The following is a 15,233-nucleotide window of genomic DNA, read 5'->3' as shown; positions in this document are numbered from 1 at the left end:
GACCAGAAACTGACAGCTATGGGATAAAACCAACACTCAAATACCAGGAACTGACAGGTACAGATTAATCCCCACTTTCACATATCAAAGACTGAAAGGTACATCTTAAAACCACTCTCTCATACCAGAAACAGACAGGTACAGAATATCATCCACACTCACATACCAGAAACTAATAGGTACAGATTAAAGCCCACAATAATAGACCAGAAATTGATAGGTACAGATTAACCCCACACTCATCTACCAGAAACTGACAGGTACAGGTTAAACCCCACATTCGCATACCAGAGATTGAAATGTATAGAATAAAATACACACTCACATATAAACTGACAGTTACAGAAAAAATACACAGTCACATACCAGAGACTGACAGGTACAGATTAAAGACCACACTCACAAACCAGAAATTGACAGGTACAGATTAACCCCACAGACATATACCAGAACCGAGAGGTACAGAATAAACCCACACTCACATAGCAAGCTGACAGGTGCAGATTAACCCACACTAACATACCAGAGACAAATGGATACAGAATAAACACCACACTCAAATACTAGGGAGTGACAGGTACAGATTAAAACCCACAATCACATAACCGAAACTGAGAGGTAGAGAGTAACCCCAACAATCATATACCAGTAACTGACAGGTACAGATTAAATGCCACATTCATATACCAGAGATAGACAGGTACAGAATAAAATACACACTCTCATACCATAATCTGACACCATCAGTTCCCGGGAGATCCAGACCGCCGTGCGCCTGCTGCTGCCCGGGGAGCTGGCCAAGCACGCCGTGTCGGAAGGGACAAAGGCGGTGACCAAGTACACCAGCTCCAAGTAAAACTCCATGCTGTCCTGAGAGAACAAACCAAAAACACAACGGCTCTTTTAAGAACCACCCACAACCTCTCTGAAAGACCTAAAGCGCATCACCCTTTAGACTCAATTTACTGTAATTATTTCCTGAACAAGTGTGTTTGGGAACCTTTGCAGTTCCAGCTGTGGAGTTAGTTTTGAATTCTCATAAGCAGCTTCACTGTCTGGTTCGACGTTAGGACTGCTGTTGAATTTCCCGCCATTCAAGCTACAAACACGATTCCTTGTCGCTCGTTCCCATTTACAGCGCCTGCCGAGGAATTAAGAGCTTGTTTAGGAAATGAGGCTCAGATTTCAGTCACCTCATTCTCTCGCAAGCCCTTTACAAATTTATTTTTCAATTCCTGTTACGGTCAATCTGTTTATTAACTCGGGACTCCCTGCAATGTAAAAACCCAGAATGGGAGTTCGTACAGAGACCAGAACGGGAGCAGTGTGAACACTCTATCCCTCTTCCCTTTTCACATAAGGGCTCCCAGTTCTGGTCTCACTCCCGCCTGTGCGGAAGATCAATCCATGATTTGTGATTCCCAACTTTTACACAGTTTGAGCTGGAATGTGTCCTGTTACAGAATCAGTGGGGATTGATTGCCGTCCGTTACAGACAGATTGACAGTGAACGCGAATTTAATTTTGATTGTAACAGCCTGGAATTAGTAAGGGAAATATGGAATAAAATAAAAGGAAGTAAAACCTGTTTGTAAACCTTTGGCTAATGGTGCATTTATTAACATAATCCGCACTTTAAAAAATTATTGGCGGTGTTTTTGAAATTAAAAATCGTTCGAGGTGTGACTGTTGAGGACAGGAATTTCCGCCGTCGTTTCATTGGTGGTCTCAGCAGACAATGGGTAAGGCGAGAGATTAACATTCAGCGGCAATTTCAGTAAAGAATCATCATGGCTGGAGGAGGTAAAGGAGGCAAAGGACTGGGTAAAGGCAGAGCCAAACGGCACCATAAAGTGCTCCGTAATAACATCCAGGGCATCACCAAACCAGCCATCCGCCGCCTGGCTCGCCGTGGCCGTGTCAAGCGGATCTCGGGCCTGATCTACGAGGAAACCCGCGGGGTGCTGAGGGTTTTTCTGGAGAATGTGATCAGGGATGCGGTCACCGACACTGAGTACGCCAAGCGCAAGACTGTCACTGCCATGGATGTGGTGTACGCTCTGAAACAGCAGAGCCGCACTCTCTATGGATTCGGCGGCTGAATAACGTGACCCTTTCTCCCAAACACAACACAAAGGCTCTTCTCAGAGCCACCCACCTCTTCACAGAGAGAGCAGTGACCTGGGGAACGGGGGCGAGATCGTTGATTTACATTTTGTTCTGTATAGATATGTTTTTTGCCAAGATCTGTATTGTGGTGTTAGGTGTTTTAAATCAGCATATAAACGATGGACAGAATGTCCTTTTAGTCTTCAAATCATAGACATTTACGGGACATTCCAGATGAAGGTAATACTGAAAAAACTAATGTAGTTAGAACATAAGAACATAAAAACATAAGAAATAGGAGCAAATGTAGGCCATACGGCCCCTCGAGCCTGCTCCGCCATTTAATACGATCATGGACTCTGGTCTACTTCCCTGCCCCATATTCCCTTATTAAGAAACTGTCTGTTTCTGTCTTAATTTTATTCAATGTCCCAGCTCTGAGGCAGCGAATTCCACAGATTCACAATCCTCAGAGAAGAAATTTCTCCTCATCTCAGTTTTAAATGGGCGACCTCTTATTCTAAGATTAAGCCCTCTAGTTCTAGTTTCCCCTAGCAGTGGAAACATCCTCTCTGCATCCACCTTGTTAAGCCCCCTCATAATCTTATATGTTTCGATAAGATCACCTCTCATTCTTCTGAATTCCAATGAGTAGAAGCCCAACCTACTCTACCTTTCCTCAAGTCAACCCCCTCATTCTGGAATCAACCTTGTGAAACTTCTCTGAACTGCCTCCAAAGCAAGTATATCCTTTTTGTAAATATAGAAACCAAAACTGCATGAAGTATTCCAGGTGTGGCCTCACCAATACCCTGTACAACTGTAGCAAGACTTCCCTGCTTTTATACTCCATCCCCTTTGCAATAAAAGCCAGATTCCATTGGCCTTCCTGATCACTTGCTGTACCTGCATACTAACCTTTTGTGTTTCATGCACAAGTACCCCCAGGTCCCGCTGAACTGCAGCACTTTGCAATCTTTCACCATTGAAATAATAACTTGCACTTGCACAAATCAAAGAGCATGACCTCACACTTTCCAATATTATACTCCATCTGCCAAATCCTTGCTCACTCACTTAGCCTGTATGTCCTTTTGCAGAATTTGTGTCCTCCTCACCCATTGCTTTTCCTCCTATCTTTGTATCGTCAGCAAACTTGGCTGCGTTACTCTCGGTCCCTTCTTCCAAGTCATTAATATAGATCATAAATAGTTGGGGTCCTAGCACTGATTCCTGTGGCATCCCCTTGGTTACTGATTGCCAACCCGGGAATGAACCATTTATCCCCACTCTCTGGTTTCTGTTTGTTAGCCAATCCTCTATCCATGCTAATATATTACCCCCAACCCCGTGAACTTTTATCTTGTGCAGTCAGTAACCTTTTATGTGGCACCTTGTCAAATGCGTTCTGGAAGTCCAAATACACCACATCCACTACTTCCCCATTATCCACCCTGTGCGTGACATCCTCAAAGAATTCCAGCAAATTTGTCAAACATGACTTCCCCTTCATAAATCCATACTGTTACATCCATGTTACAGCAGTGACAGATAAGAAAGATGTTGAATTAAACGATGGGAGGAAGGCAGCATCAGGGCAGAAGGACAGTGAGGGTCCCTTGCCCTCATAGAAGGACTCCCAAGTCCTGATCAGAAGTGACCCTCAGGAAATCTCGGTTACAAACCGGTCAATGTCTCGAACATGTAGAAATGTAGATCGACAAACACAGCTGTTCAGATTATTGAATGTATATATAGAAAAAAACGTGAATGAACCTTCCTCATAAGTCCGGCCGTCATTAACCATTTTTGCCTGAGAGCAGAATAGAAACAAAAACGGAATATAAATCGGGAGGGGATGTCATTGATGACCTAATTTAAGAATTTGAGATTGTGGCAAACAATAAATCTGATTGGATGTTTAAAGATACCAATCAGAGAGATACAGAACAATGGAAATTGACAACGCAGCCAATGAACCAATCACAGTCATTGCCTTCACCCATCCCTCATTAGCATAAGGTTGTGGGCGGAGTGTGGGGCTACCTACATAATGCGAGCCCGGAGCAAAATTTCCTTCATATCTACCCGACTGAACAAGACGATGCCTGAGGAAAAGAAACCCGAGGTGGGTGGGGAGGGTTGGCCCATCCGCCTCCACGGGGGTGTGTGGGGGACCTGGCCCGTCCACCTCCATGGCACGAGCCTGGTGTTGCGGTGCTTCCAGGGGCGGTGCGGTGGCTCTGGGCCTTTTGGCTAGGAGCATTGGCGCAGAGTGGTCCTTGGCAGGTGCAGGGTGGCCTCTGGCGTTTGTGATTTGACGGAGAGTTGGAACGATTGGCTACGAATTTTAAAAAAAAAGAAACCCGCTTCTCGGCCTTTTGGCTAAGATCATGCGTAACTGACCTGACAGGGGAGTAACCACCATAACCCCAAGGTGGTTCTCCCTGGATCAGGAAGGTATATGCTTGCTTTTTTGGAAATAGGAGGTGGGTGGGGTGGTTTGACCCATCCACCTCCACGGAGGTGTGTGGGGGACCTGACCTATCCACCTCCATGGCACGAACCTGGTATTGCAGTACTTCCAGGAACGGTGCAGTGGCTCTAGGCCTTTTGGCTAAGAGCATTGGCGCAGAGTGATCCTTGAATGGGCCCAAGGTGACCTCTGGCGTTTGTGATTTGACAAAGAATTGGAACGATTGGCTACGAATTTAAAAAAAAAGAAACCAGCTTCTCGGTTTTTTGGCCAAGATCATGCGTAACTGACCTGACAGGGGAATAACCATGACCAGAAAGTGGTTCTCCCTGGATCAGGAAGGTGGTTCTCCTATGCTTTTTGGAAATAGGAGGTGGGTGTGGGGCTTGACCCATCCACCTCCATGGCACGAACCTGATATTGCAGTACTTCCAGGAACGGTGCTTGGGCTCGAGGCCTTTTGGCTAAGAGCATTGGCGCAGAGTGATCCTTGATGGGTGCAAGGTGACCTCTGGCGTTTATGATCTCACAAAGAATTGGAAAGATTGGCAACGAATAATAAAAAAAGAAACCAGCTTCGAAAAAGGGTGCCAAAAAAGTCATCAAAAAAACATCACCAAAGGGCGGCAAGAAGCGCCGAAATTCGAGGAAGGAGAGTTATGCTATCTACATCTACAAAGTGATGAAGCAGGTTCACCCCGACACCGGCATCTCCTCCAAGGCCATGGGCATCATGAACTCGTTTGTGAATAATATTTTCGAGCGCATTGCGGGTGAGGCTTCCCGCCTGGCCCATTACAACAAACGCCGCACCATCAGTTCCCGGGAGATCCAGACCGCCGTGCGCCTGCTGCTGCCCGGGGAGCTGACCAAGCACGCCGTGTCGGAAGGGTCAAAGGCGGTGACCAAATACACCAGCTCCAAGTAAAACTCCACGCTGTCCTGACAGAACAAACCCCAAACACAACGGCTCTTTTAAGAGCCACCCACAACATCATTGAAAGAGCTGCACAAACATCACCCTTTAGACTGAATTTACTGTAATTATTTCCTGAACAAGTGTGTGTGAGAACCTTTGTAGTTCCAGCTGTAGATTTAGTTTTGAATTCTCATAAGTAGCTTCACTGACCGGCTTGACCTTGGCGTCGCTGGAATTTCCTGCAGTGAGTAAACTACAAACACGGTCCCTGGTCGCTTTCCCTTTGTTCTCAGACCCGTTCATTCACAGCGCATGCCGACGAATTTATTTTGGGGGGCGGGGAAACTCCGATTTCAGTCACGTTCTCAATCAAGTCCTTTTCACGAGTTTTTTTTATTCCGTTGCGCTCAGTCCGTTTATTAACTCGAGACTCCCCGCAGTGTAACAACCCAGAATGGGAGTTCTTAGAGATTGGAACAGGGGCAGTTTGAACACCCTGTCCCTCTTCTCTTTTTACAGAAGGACTCTCAGTTCTGGTCTCACTCCCACAGCAGCTCCTGTGAAAACAAGTTCACTTTTACGAAGATGGAGCTGGAATGTGTCCTGTTACAGAATCAGTGGGGACTGAGTCCCGCCCGTTACAGACAGTTTGAAGCTGAAGCCGAATTTAATCCTAATTGTTACAGGCTGGAATTTGCAAGGGAAATATGGAATAAGACAAAAGGAAACAAAAAGTGTTTTGAAGTATTTGGCTAATGGTGAAGTTACTAACTCAATCCGCAATTTTCACAATTATTGGCGGGATTTTTGAATTTAAAAAATCGTTAGGTTCTGGCTGTTGGGAAACCAGTAATTTCCGCCCTCCTTTCATTGGTGGACTAGACAGGCTGTGATTGGTCATCGGAAACGGCCAATGAAATCCACGACAGAGTGACCAATCACAAGTTCGCTCCCTGCATCCCTCCAGAAGGGATAAGAAGGGCAAATATGGGAGGAGTTTATCATTCTTTCTCTGAGCCTGTGGATTGTGGAAATGTCTGGAAGAGGAAAAACCAGCGGTAAAGCTCGGGCCAAGGCCAAGTCTCGCTCCTCCCGGGCTGGATTGCAATTCCCCGTGGGCCGTGTTCACAGACTCCTGCGAAAGGGGATCTACGCTGAGCGTGTGGGTGCCGGAGCCCCGGTCTACATGGCTGCTGTGCTCGAGTATCTGACCGCTGAAATCCTGGAGCTGGCCGGCAACGCGGCCCGCGACAACAAGAAAACCCGTATCATCCCCAGACACCTGCAGCTGGCCATCCGCAACGACGAGGAGCTCAACAAGCTGCTGGGAAAGGTGACCATCGCTCAGGGTGGGGTGCTGCCTAATATCCAGGCTGTGCTGCTGCCCAAGAAAACCACCACTTCGTCCAAGGCCAAGTAAAGCGGACAAGATTTAAACTAATAACCCAAAGGCTCTTTTCAGAGCCACTCACAGTATCTGTGAAAGGGCTGCTTACTGTATTAATGGAGACCTTGAGTTCAGGTACCGATAAATTGGTCTATTTCAGACCTGTATGCGGGAGTTTTCAGTTCCTGGTATTTCCATTATGGTTTTCTGCTCACGCAAACTGTTCTAGTTAGCAGCTAATAATTAAACTACAGTTGTCAGAGACTCAAAACTTGTATAAATACCGCAACCGGTTCCCTAAATATTTAATCTTATCAATGAAAGCTGTATGAAGAAAGTCGGCGGTTATTAAAAGGGCCTAGTTTAATTCTGGTCTGGTTTGAGAGTTTGAATGCTGGTTCTGTTCCCGGGGATCCAGTCGTTCCGGGCTGTGTATTTTTCTCCTAAGCCGGTCAGTTTAGGCCTACACTGAGCAGCCAAGCGCAAGACGGTCACTGCCATGGATGTGGTGTGCACTCTGAAACGGCAGGGCCGCACTTTCTATGGATTCAACGGGACTCTCTTTCCCCCAAGCACAAAGCAAAGGCTCTTCTAAGTCCCACCCACCGCCTCACGGGGGGAGGGAGGGAGATATAGTTCATTTACATTTTGTTCGGTATCGATAGATATTTTAAATCAGCATATGCACGATGGACGGAATATCCTTTTAGTTTCAGAATTATAGATATTTATCATCGAAGCTTACAACACGGAATGAGGCCACTTCGGCCCATCGTGTCCGTGCTGGCCAACAAAAGGCTATCCAGCCGAATCCCACTTTCCAGCTCTAGGTCCGTAACCCTGCAGGTTACGGCACTTCAAGTGCACATCCAAGTAGTTTTAAATGTGGTGAGGGTTTCTGCCTCTACCACCCTTTCAGGCAGTGAGTTCCAGAGCGCAGCCACCCTCTGCGTGAAGATATTTCCCCTCTAAATCTTCTACCAATTACTTTAAATTTATGCCTCCTGTGCTAAGGGAAATAGGCCCTTTACGGCACAGAAGGTACGGCATATTCCAGGTGAAGGTAACACTGAAACAACTAATGTAGTTACAGCAGTGAAAGATAAGAAAGGTGTTGAATTAAACGGTGGGAGGAAGGCAGCATTAGGGAGGAAGGACATTGAGGGTCTTTTGACCTCATAGACTTCCAAGTCCTGACCAGAAGTGGCCCTCAGGCAATCTCGGTTACAAACCGGTCAATGTCTGTCAAACATGTAGAAATCTAGATCGATAAAGAACAGAGTATAAGTCGGGAGGGGATGTAACTGATGACCTAATTGAAGAATTTGAGATTGTGGCGAGCAGTAAATCTGATTGGTCTCTTTAAACATCCAATCAGAGAATTACAGAACAATAGAAATTGACAACGCAGTGAGTGAACCAATCACAATTGTTGCCTTCACCCATCCCTCATTAGCATAGAGCTGTGGGCGGAGTGTGGGGCTGCCTATATAATGCGAGCTCCGAGCTAAGTTTACGTCATGTCTGGGTTGGATTGAACAAGACGATGCCTGAAGAGAAGAAATCAGTTACTGCCAAGAAAGGCGCCAAGAAAGTGATCAAGAAAACACCACCAAAGGGCGGTAAGAAGCGCAGGAAGTCGAGGAAGGAGAGTTACTCCATCTACATCTACAAAGTGATGAAGCAGGTTCACCCCGACACCGGCATCTCCTCCAAGGCCATGGGCATCATGAACTCTTTTGTGAACGATATTTTCGAGCGCATCGCAGGTGAGGCTTCCCGCCTGGCCCATTACAACAAGCGCCGCACCATCAGCTCCCGGGAGATCCAGACCGCCGTGCGTCTGCTGCTACCCGGGGAGCTGGCCAAGCACGCCGTATCGGAAGGGACAAAGGCGGTGACCAAGTACACCAGCTCCAAGTAAAACTCCACGTTGTCCTGACACAACAATCCCTAAACACAACGGCTCTTTTAAGAGCCACCCACAACGTCTCTGAAAGAGCTGCACAAACACATCACCCTTTAAACTCAATTTACTGTATTTATTTCCTGAGCAAGTGTGTTTGACAGCATTTAAAATTCCAGCTGTAGATTTAGATTTGAATTATCAGATAAGCGGTTTTACTGTCCGGTTCAACCTTAGCTTCTCTGATGAATTTTCCTCCCAGTAAACTGCACACACTGTCCCTGGTCGCCTGCCAATGAATTATGATCTTGTTTTAGGAGGTGAAACTCAGACTTTAGTCACCTCATTCTCTCTCAAACCCTTTACAATATAAAAAAAATTCTAGTTCGGGTCAACCCGCTTATTAATCCGAGATTCCGAGTGCAACAGCCCAGACTGGGAGTTCTTACAGAGACCAGAACAGGGAGTTTGAACCCTCTGTCCCTCTTTTCACAGAAGAACTCCCAGTTCTGGTCTCACTGCCGCCTGTGCGGATGATCGATCCATGATCTGTGATTCCCAAATTGTACAAAGATTGAGCTGGAATGTGTCCCGTTACAGAACGTTTGAAACTGAACCCGAATTTAATCCTGATTGTAACATCCTGGAATTTGGAAGGCAATAAAGAATACGGCAAAAGGAAATAAAAAGTGTTTGGAAATCTTTGGCTAATGTTGAATTTATTAACATAATCCGCATTGTAAAAATTATTGGCGGGGTTTTTGAAATTGAAGATTCGTTGGCAGTCGAACAGTAATTTTCGCCCTGTTTACATTGGCGGGCTAAACAGACGGTGATTGGTCAGCGGAAAAGACCAATGAAATCCACTTCAGAGCGACCAATCACAAGTTCGCTCCCTGCATCCCTCCAGAATGTATAAGAAGGGCAGATGTGGGAGGAGTTTCTCATTCTTTGTCTGAACTTGTGAATCGTGGAAATGTCTGGAAGAGGAAAAACTGGCGGCAAAGCTCGGGCCAAGGCCAAGTCTCGCTCCTCCCGAGCCGGACTGCAGTTCCCTGTGGGCCGTGTTCACAGACTCCTGCGAAAGGGGAACTACGCTGAGCGTGTGGGTGCCGGAGCCCCGGTCTACATGGCTGCTGTGCTCGAGTATCTGACCGCTGAAATCTTGGAGCTGGCCGGCAACGCGGCCCGCGACAACAAGAAGACCCGCATCATCCCCAGACACCTGCAGCTGGCCATCCGCAACGACGAGGAGCTCAACAAGCTGCTGGGAAAGGTGACCATAGCTCAGGGCGGGGTGCTGCCGAATATCCAGGCTGTGCTGCTGCCCAAGAAAACCACCACTTCGTCCAAGGCCAAGTAAAGCGGACAAGATTTAATCTAATAACCCAAAGGCTCTTTTCAGAGCCACCCACAGTATCTGTGAAGGGGATGCTTACTGTCTTAATGGAGTCAGAGCCCTTTAATTCATGTACCGATCGATGGGCCTGTTTTAGACCTGGAAACATAGAAAATAGGTGCAGGAGTAGGCCATTCGGCCCTTCGAGCCTGCACCACCATTCAATAAGATCATGGCTGATTATTCCCTCAGTACCCCTTTCCTGCTTTCTCTCCATATCCCTTTAGCCATAAGGGCCACATCTAACTCCCTCTTGAATATATGTAACGAACTGGCATCAACAACTCTGCGGTAGGGAATTCCACAGGTTAACAACTCTTGAGTGAATACGTTTCTCCTCATCTCAGTCCTAAATGGCTTTCCCCTTATCCGTACGCGGGAGTTTTCAGTTCCCGGTCTCTGCATTACGGTTCTCTGCTCACACATACACTTCCCGTTAACAGCGAATAATTGAACTACAGTTGTCACTCAACAATTGTATAAATACTGCCACCGGTTCTTTAAATATTCTTTAATCTGTCTGAAAACGAGAGAGTCGGCAATGATGAATTAATGTAGTAATAAAAGGGCCTAGTTTAATTCTGGTCTGGTTTGAGATAGTTTGAATGCTGATTTTGTTCTCGGGAGCTCTGGCCGTTCCCGGGCTCTGTATTTCTCTGCTAAGCCGGTCAGTTTAGACCGCACTGGAGCAGCGAGCGATGCACACATACAGGACCCGAGTCCATTGCAGTGCTTCCCAGATCTACCTGCCCCCATTCTCCGGCAACACCGAATGGGGAAATCTGTGCTCTGCCCCGGGGAACTCGAGGTCAGAGCGACGCAAAGCCGATGTCAGTTTCTGAAAATATTAAAAGACTCACCAGTTAATCGTCAATAATTCCCATGTGAACCGAGTTGGTATATGAAGACACGATCAGTAATCAGTCTCACACCCTCTGCCCGTCCCTACAATGGGTTAATGAACAACACGAAGCTCTGGTTACAGTAGATCGCAGCTCTTTCCTTTGCTGATTTGGTGGCTCTGAAAAGAGCCGTTGTTGCACTTGGTGCTGAAGCTTGGAGCCGGGGCAGGGGGAGTCTAGGCGCGCTCCCCGCGGATGCGGCGGGCCAGCTGGATGTCTTTGGGCATGATGGTGACTCGCTTGGCGTGGATGGCGCACAGGTTGGTGTCCTCAAAGAGCCCCACCAGGTAAGCCTCGCTGGCTTCCTGCAGGGCCATGACGGCCGAGCTCTGGAAGCGCAGGTCGGTCTTGAAGTCCTGAGCGATCTCCCGCACCAGGCGCTGGAAGGGCAGTTTGCGGATCAGCAGCTCGGTGGATTTCTGGTAGCGGCGGATCTCCCTCAAAGCCACGGTGCCGGGTCGGTAGCGATGAGGCTTCTTCACTCCGCCCGTGGCCGGAGCGCTCTTCCGGGCCGCTTTGGTCGCCAGCTGTTTGCGAGGAGCTTTCCCTCCGGTGGATTTGCGCGCTGTCTGCTTGGTCCTGGCCATTTTCTGAACGGATCTCAACACAATCTGGGACACACGGATTGTTAATGCAGGGACTCCTCTTTGCTTCCATTTAAAGTGTGTGAGGGTCCGCATGGAGCTGTGATTGGCTGCAACCCGACCGCCAATCAAGTTTGAACCAAGCACCGAGTGAAAATGAAGGGCGAGGAATACTGGGCCCTAATTGGCTGAACTGAAACTGACATTTGGTCAATTTCAAAAAGCCCGCCAATTTCAGAATATCAACCAACAGAGATTAAATAAAATCTAATTTCCCGCCAGCAATTTAAGAATCCCGCTCTTTATAACGGCGATTGTGCCCCATTATAAGTCACCAATCCCATTCTGTCACATTCCGGTTTGAATTATGTTCCATTCCCCTGATCCGTCTGTACCGGGCGGGAATAAATCCGCGGTCACTGCTTCCTGTAAACATAAAGTCCCGCATCGATCCCGCAAGTGCCGTCCCACTTAACCGATTCTCACAGAAACCTCACATGACAGGAATTATCTGTGAGGGGAGACTGTAATGTGTAAAGAGGACTGTGTATCCTGCCCGGTAATTGTGACTGTCAGCCGGAGTTTCTGATCTCTCATATTTACAATAGTTGTAAAATATTTAATAATTCCCATATTCCTAGAGACTACACTCCAAAAGTACTTCATTGGTCTTGTTCATTGGATGTGGTCCTTGCGGCTGAGGGGGGGGCGGGGGTTGGGGAGTGTGGAGGTGATCAGCTGTGATCTTGTTGAATGGCGGTGCAGGCTCGAAGGGCCGAATGGCCTACTCCTGCACCTATTTTCTATTTTTCTGTGTCTTGAGACGTTCGGTGGTCGTGAAAGGCGCAATATAAATCCAAACCTTTCTTTCCATTAATTAAACAGCCGAAACCATTTCCCAACCAAACTGTCCGCGCTCCGATCCCCAGGTCGCTGCTCTCTCTGTGTGCCGGTGGGTGGCTCTTAGAAGAGCCTTTGTGTTGTGTTTGGGGGAAAAGGGTCGAGTTATTCAGCCGCCGAATCCATAGAGAGTGCGGCCCTGCCGTTTCAGAGCGTACACCACATCCATGGCAGTGACCGTCTTGCGTTTGGCGTGTTCAGTGTAGGTGACCGCATCCCTGATCACATTCTCCAGAAAAACCTTCAGCACCCCGCGGTCTCCTCGTAGATCAGGCCCGAGATCCGTTTGACACCGCCACGGCGAGCCAGGCGGCGGATGGCTGGTTTGGTGATGCCCTGGATGTTATCACGGAGCACTTTACGGTGCCGCTTGGCTCCGCCTTTACCCAGTCCTTTGCCTCCTTTCCCGCGACCAGACATGATAATGACTCTTCACTTAAACTGCCGCTGAATGAGAAGTGAACTGCTGCCGGCTCCTTTTTATAGAGCCGGAGCCGACCTGACTGAGAAAGCGCAGAGTGAGAGAGGCGGGAAGGGGAGGAGACATAGTCAAGATTGACAGACAGAGCAGAGAGCGGCCTCTGATCTTCCAGCTCCGCTCCAGCTTTCTGCAGCCGCTAATTTCAAACCGTTTTCCGACAATAGAACCGAAACAGACTCGGAATTTATATTCAAAGCTTCCAGGAACCTGAAGCTTTTAAATAAAGTCCCGCTACAATTAACAATCGCGAATATTCCCGCCTATATACAGCCCCTTCCCTGTCAATCTCAGACCTTGTTCCATCTCCCCACACTTCCTCTCACAGACGGGTTCAGCAGTTTTCAAACACCTTATTCCAGCTGATTTGGAGAATGTGGTGTTTGGGGTTTGAGTTGTGAGGCGGGGTATCTCCGCCAGTGTCACCGTCTCACACACTCTCCCCCTGAATCTGTGAAATGACAATGACCAGGAACTGAGACTGGAGCTGAACACATCCCCAGTTACAGTGAGGCCCGGGCCGGACATCCCATTCTCTGTGTGTTTTATTGCAGACACTGGGGGAGGGGTGGGTGCAGCCAATGTCAGCGAGTCACCAGGGATCCTGGCTTCATGTTCAATGATTTCTGTCTGAAATCTGAGCCCGGCCCCGGGACAGGGATCATTTGATTCGGGGATCAACTCTTTTCTGAGAGGCGTGGGTGGCTCTGAGAAGAGCCTTTGGGTTCAGATGTTTACAAGTTGCACTTTTTATTTACTTTTTGAGCGCTGGTTTCTTGGGTTTTGTTGATTTGGCCTTGGCCCTCGGTTTTCCCACCTTTTTGGCCGCCTTCACCTTTGCGCCCGAGGCCTTCTTGGGGCTCTTGGGCTTCGCCGCTGCCGCCTTCTTCCCAGCCGCCGCTTTCGCTGACTTTTTTACTGTTAGCGCCTTCTTGGTGCTCGTTTTCTTGGCCGGAGATTTCTTGGCTGCTGGTTTCTTGGCCGGAGATTTCTTGGCTGCTGGTTTCTTGGCCGGAGATTTCTTGGCTGCTGGTTTCTTGGCTGGAGATTTCTTGGCTGCTGGTTTCTTGGCTGGAGAGTTCTTGGCTGCTGGTTTCTTCACCTTCCTTCCCACTTTCCCCTGGTTTTCCTTCTTAGCGACTTTGAAGGAGCCCGAGGCGCCCGTGCCCTTGGTCTGCAGCAGGAAGCCATTTGTCACATTCCTCTTGATACTGAACCTGATCTGGGACCCGCGCTTCTCCACATCCACGCCTTTGGCCGCCAGAGCCTTCTTTATCGCGGCCAGAGACATCCCCTTGCGATCGCTGCCATCGGTCACAACCTTGAGGATCTGTTCGCCCAACGTGGGGCCGGCTGGCTTGGAGCGGGGAGCTGCCTTCTTCTTCTTGCGGGGGGCCTTGGCTTGAGCGGCGGCGGCAGAAGGAGCTGTTTCGGCGGCTGAAGTGTCAGTCATGTCGGCGACTCTGTGGAAAATCTCTCTGACAGTCAGAGCTCGGTCAGAAATGAAACGACGGGAGGCGGCGGCACAGAGCAACTTAAAGGCAGCGAGCGGACGGGGCGAGACATCCTGCTGTCAGCTCCCCGCCCCTCCAGCCTCTCTGTGTTTCTCTCTCCTCATTAACTGTCCGATTCCAATTCAACCCGGGCCCTCCAGATTCCCAGACTGGCCTCTTTCTGTCCCGAAGACCGGGATGTTTGTTGTCGAGAAAGCTTCCTCCGAATTAATGGCAGCATTGCTGCACTGATCGCGCTCTCTCACCCGATCGCGGACATTTTCTCTGTTTTTCGATTGAAATTTGAAATCACATCAAACTTGACGTTTAATTCCCACTTTAGACCTGAGCAGGGCAGCAGGGCGATCCTGTGACAGGAAAATCTTTGAATTTTACACAAGCGGGACTCTGGAATCCGGCGATGACACAAACAAAGTGACATTCGTCTCACCGGCCCGCCCCTTTAACACACTCTCGCTCACACAATGTTCACATCTGCACATTCACAGCACAAACTGTCCCAGATTTACAGCTCCCAGCACAGGGTTACCTCTCCGCTCGGCCTGTGCTGCCGATTCTCGGGGTTAGTTGTAGTCTCCTAGCTCAGTAAGTGTTAAACACTCTGAGGCCGGCGTTCCTCAGAGTGTCTGTTCCCCAGATTCAAGGGCAGGAGCCAATCA

At 48.4% G+C, this 15,233-nt stretch overlaps 4 protein-coding genes and 3 pseudogenes across 4 annotated transcripts; 5 read left to right on the top strand and 2 right to left on the bottom strand.

Moving 5' to 3' along the window:
• The first annotated feature begins 1,790 nt into the window (after positions 1-1,790).
• LOC139256292 (histone H4 type VIII-like) lies at positions 1,791-2,102 on the top strand. The gene has a single exon (XM_070874175.1). It carries the CDS (start codon positions 1,791-1,793, stop codon positions 2,100-2,102), a length of 312 nt encoding a protein of 103 aa, XP_070730276.1.
• Positions 2,103-4,213: 2,111 nt separating this feature from the next.
• LOC139256299 (histone H2B-like) lies at positions 4,214-5,513 on the top strand. The gene is made up of 2 exons (XM_070874178.1): positions 4,214-4,237; positions 5,154-5,513. The coding sequence occupies exons 1-2, from the start codon at positions 4,214-4,216 to the stop codon at positions 5,511-5,513; spliced, it is 384 nt and encodes a 127-aa protein (XP_070730279.1).
• LOC139256301 (U2 spliceosomal RNA) lies at positions 4,475-4,713 on the top strand (annotated as a pseudogene).
• LOC139256300 (U2 spliceosomal RNA) lies at positions 4,836-5,036 on the top strand (annotated as a pseudogene).
• A 2,924-nt stretch (positions 5,514-8,437) lies between the features above and the next one.
• LOC139256290 (histone H2B 1.2-like) lies at positions 8,438-8,854 on the top strand. Its single transcript, XM_070874174.1, has one exon. It carries the CDS (start codon positions 8,438-8,440, stop codon positions 8,813-8,815), a length of 378 nt encoding a protein of 125 aa, XP_070730275.1. The 3' UTR covers positions 8,816-8,854.
• Positions 8,855-12,691: 3,837 nt separating this feature from the next.
• Positions 12,692-13,002, bottom strand: LOC139256291 (histone H4-like; annotated as a pseudogene).
• Positions 13,003-13,814: 812 nt separating this feature from the next.
• On the bottom strand, positions 13,815-14,513 carry LOC139256298 (histone H1-like). Its single transcript, XM_070874177.1, has one exon. It carries the CDS (start codon positions 14,511-14,513, stop codon positions 13,815-13,817), a length of 699 nt encoding a protein of 232 aa, XP_070730278.1.
• Positions 14,514-15,233: the final 720 nt, after the last annotated feature.

The sequence above is a fragment of the Pristiophorus japonicus genome, unplaced genomic scaffold (assembly GCF_044704955.1).
Source record: "Pristiophorus japonicus isolate sPriJap1 unplaced genomic scaffold, sPriJap1.hap1 HAP1_SCAFFOLD_704, whole genome shotgun sequence".
NCBI classification, from domain to species: Eukaryota; Metazoa; Chordata; class Chondrichthyes; family Pristiophoridae; genus Pristiophorus; species Pristiophorus japonicus.
This window is presented reverse-complemented; position numbering and strand designations above follow the sequence as displayed.

Coding starts and splice junctions, on each gene's coding strand:
- LOC139256292 (XM_070874175.1), top strand. CDS start 1,791: ATGGCTGGAGGAGGTAAAGGAGGCAAAGGACTGGGTAAAGGCAGAGCC.
- LOC139256299 (XM_070874178.1), top strand. CDS start 4,214: ATGCCTGAGGAAAAGAAACCCGAG. Junction 4,238..5,153: donor CTGAGGAAAAGAAACCCGAG/GTGGGTGGGGAG, acceptor TAATAAAAAAAG/AAACCAGCTTCGAAAAAGGG.
- LOC139256290 (XM_070874174.1), top strand. CDS start 8,438: ATGCCTGAAGAGAAGAAATCAGTTACTGCCAAGAAAGGCGCCAAGAAA.
- LOC139256298 (XM_070874177.1), bottom strand. CDS start 14,513: ATGACTGACACTTCAGCCGCCGAAACAGCTCCTTCTGCCGCCGCCGCT.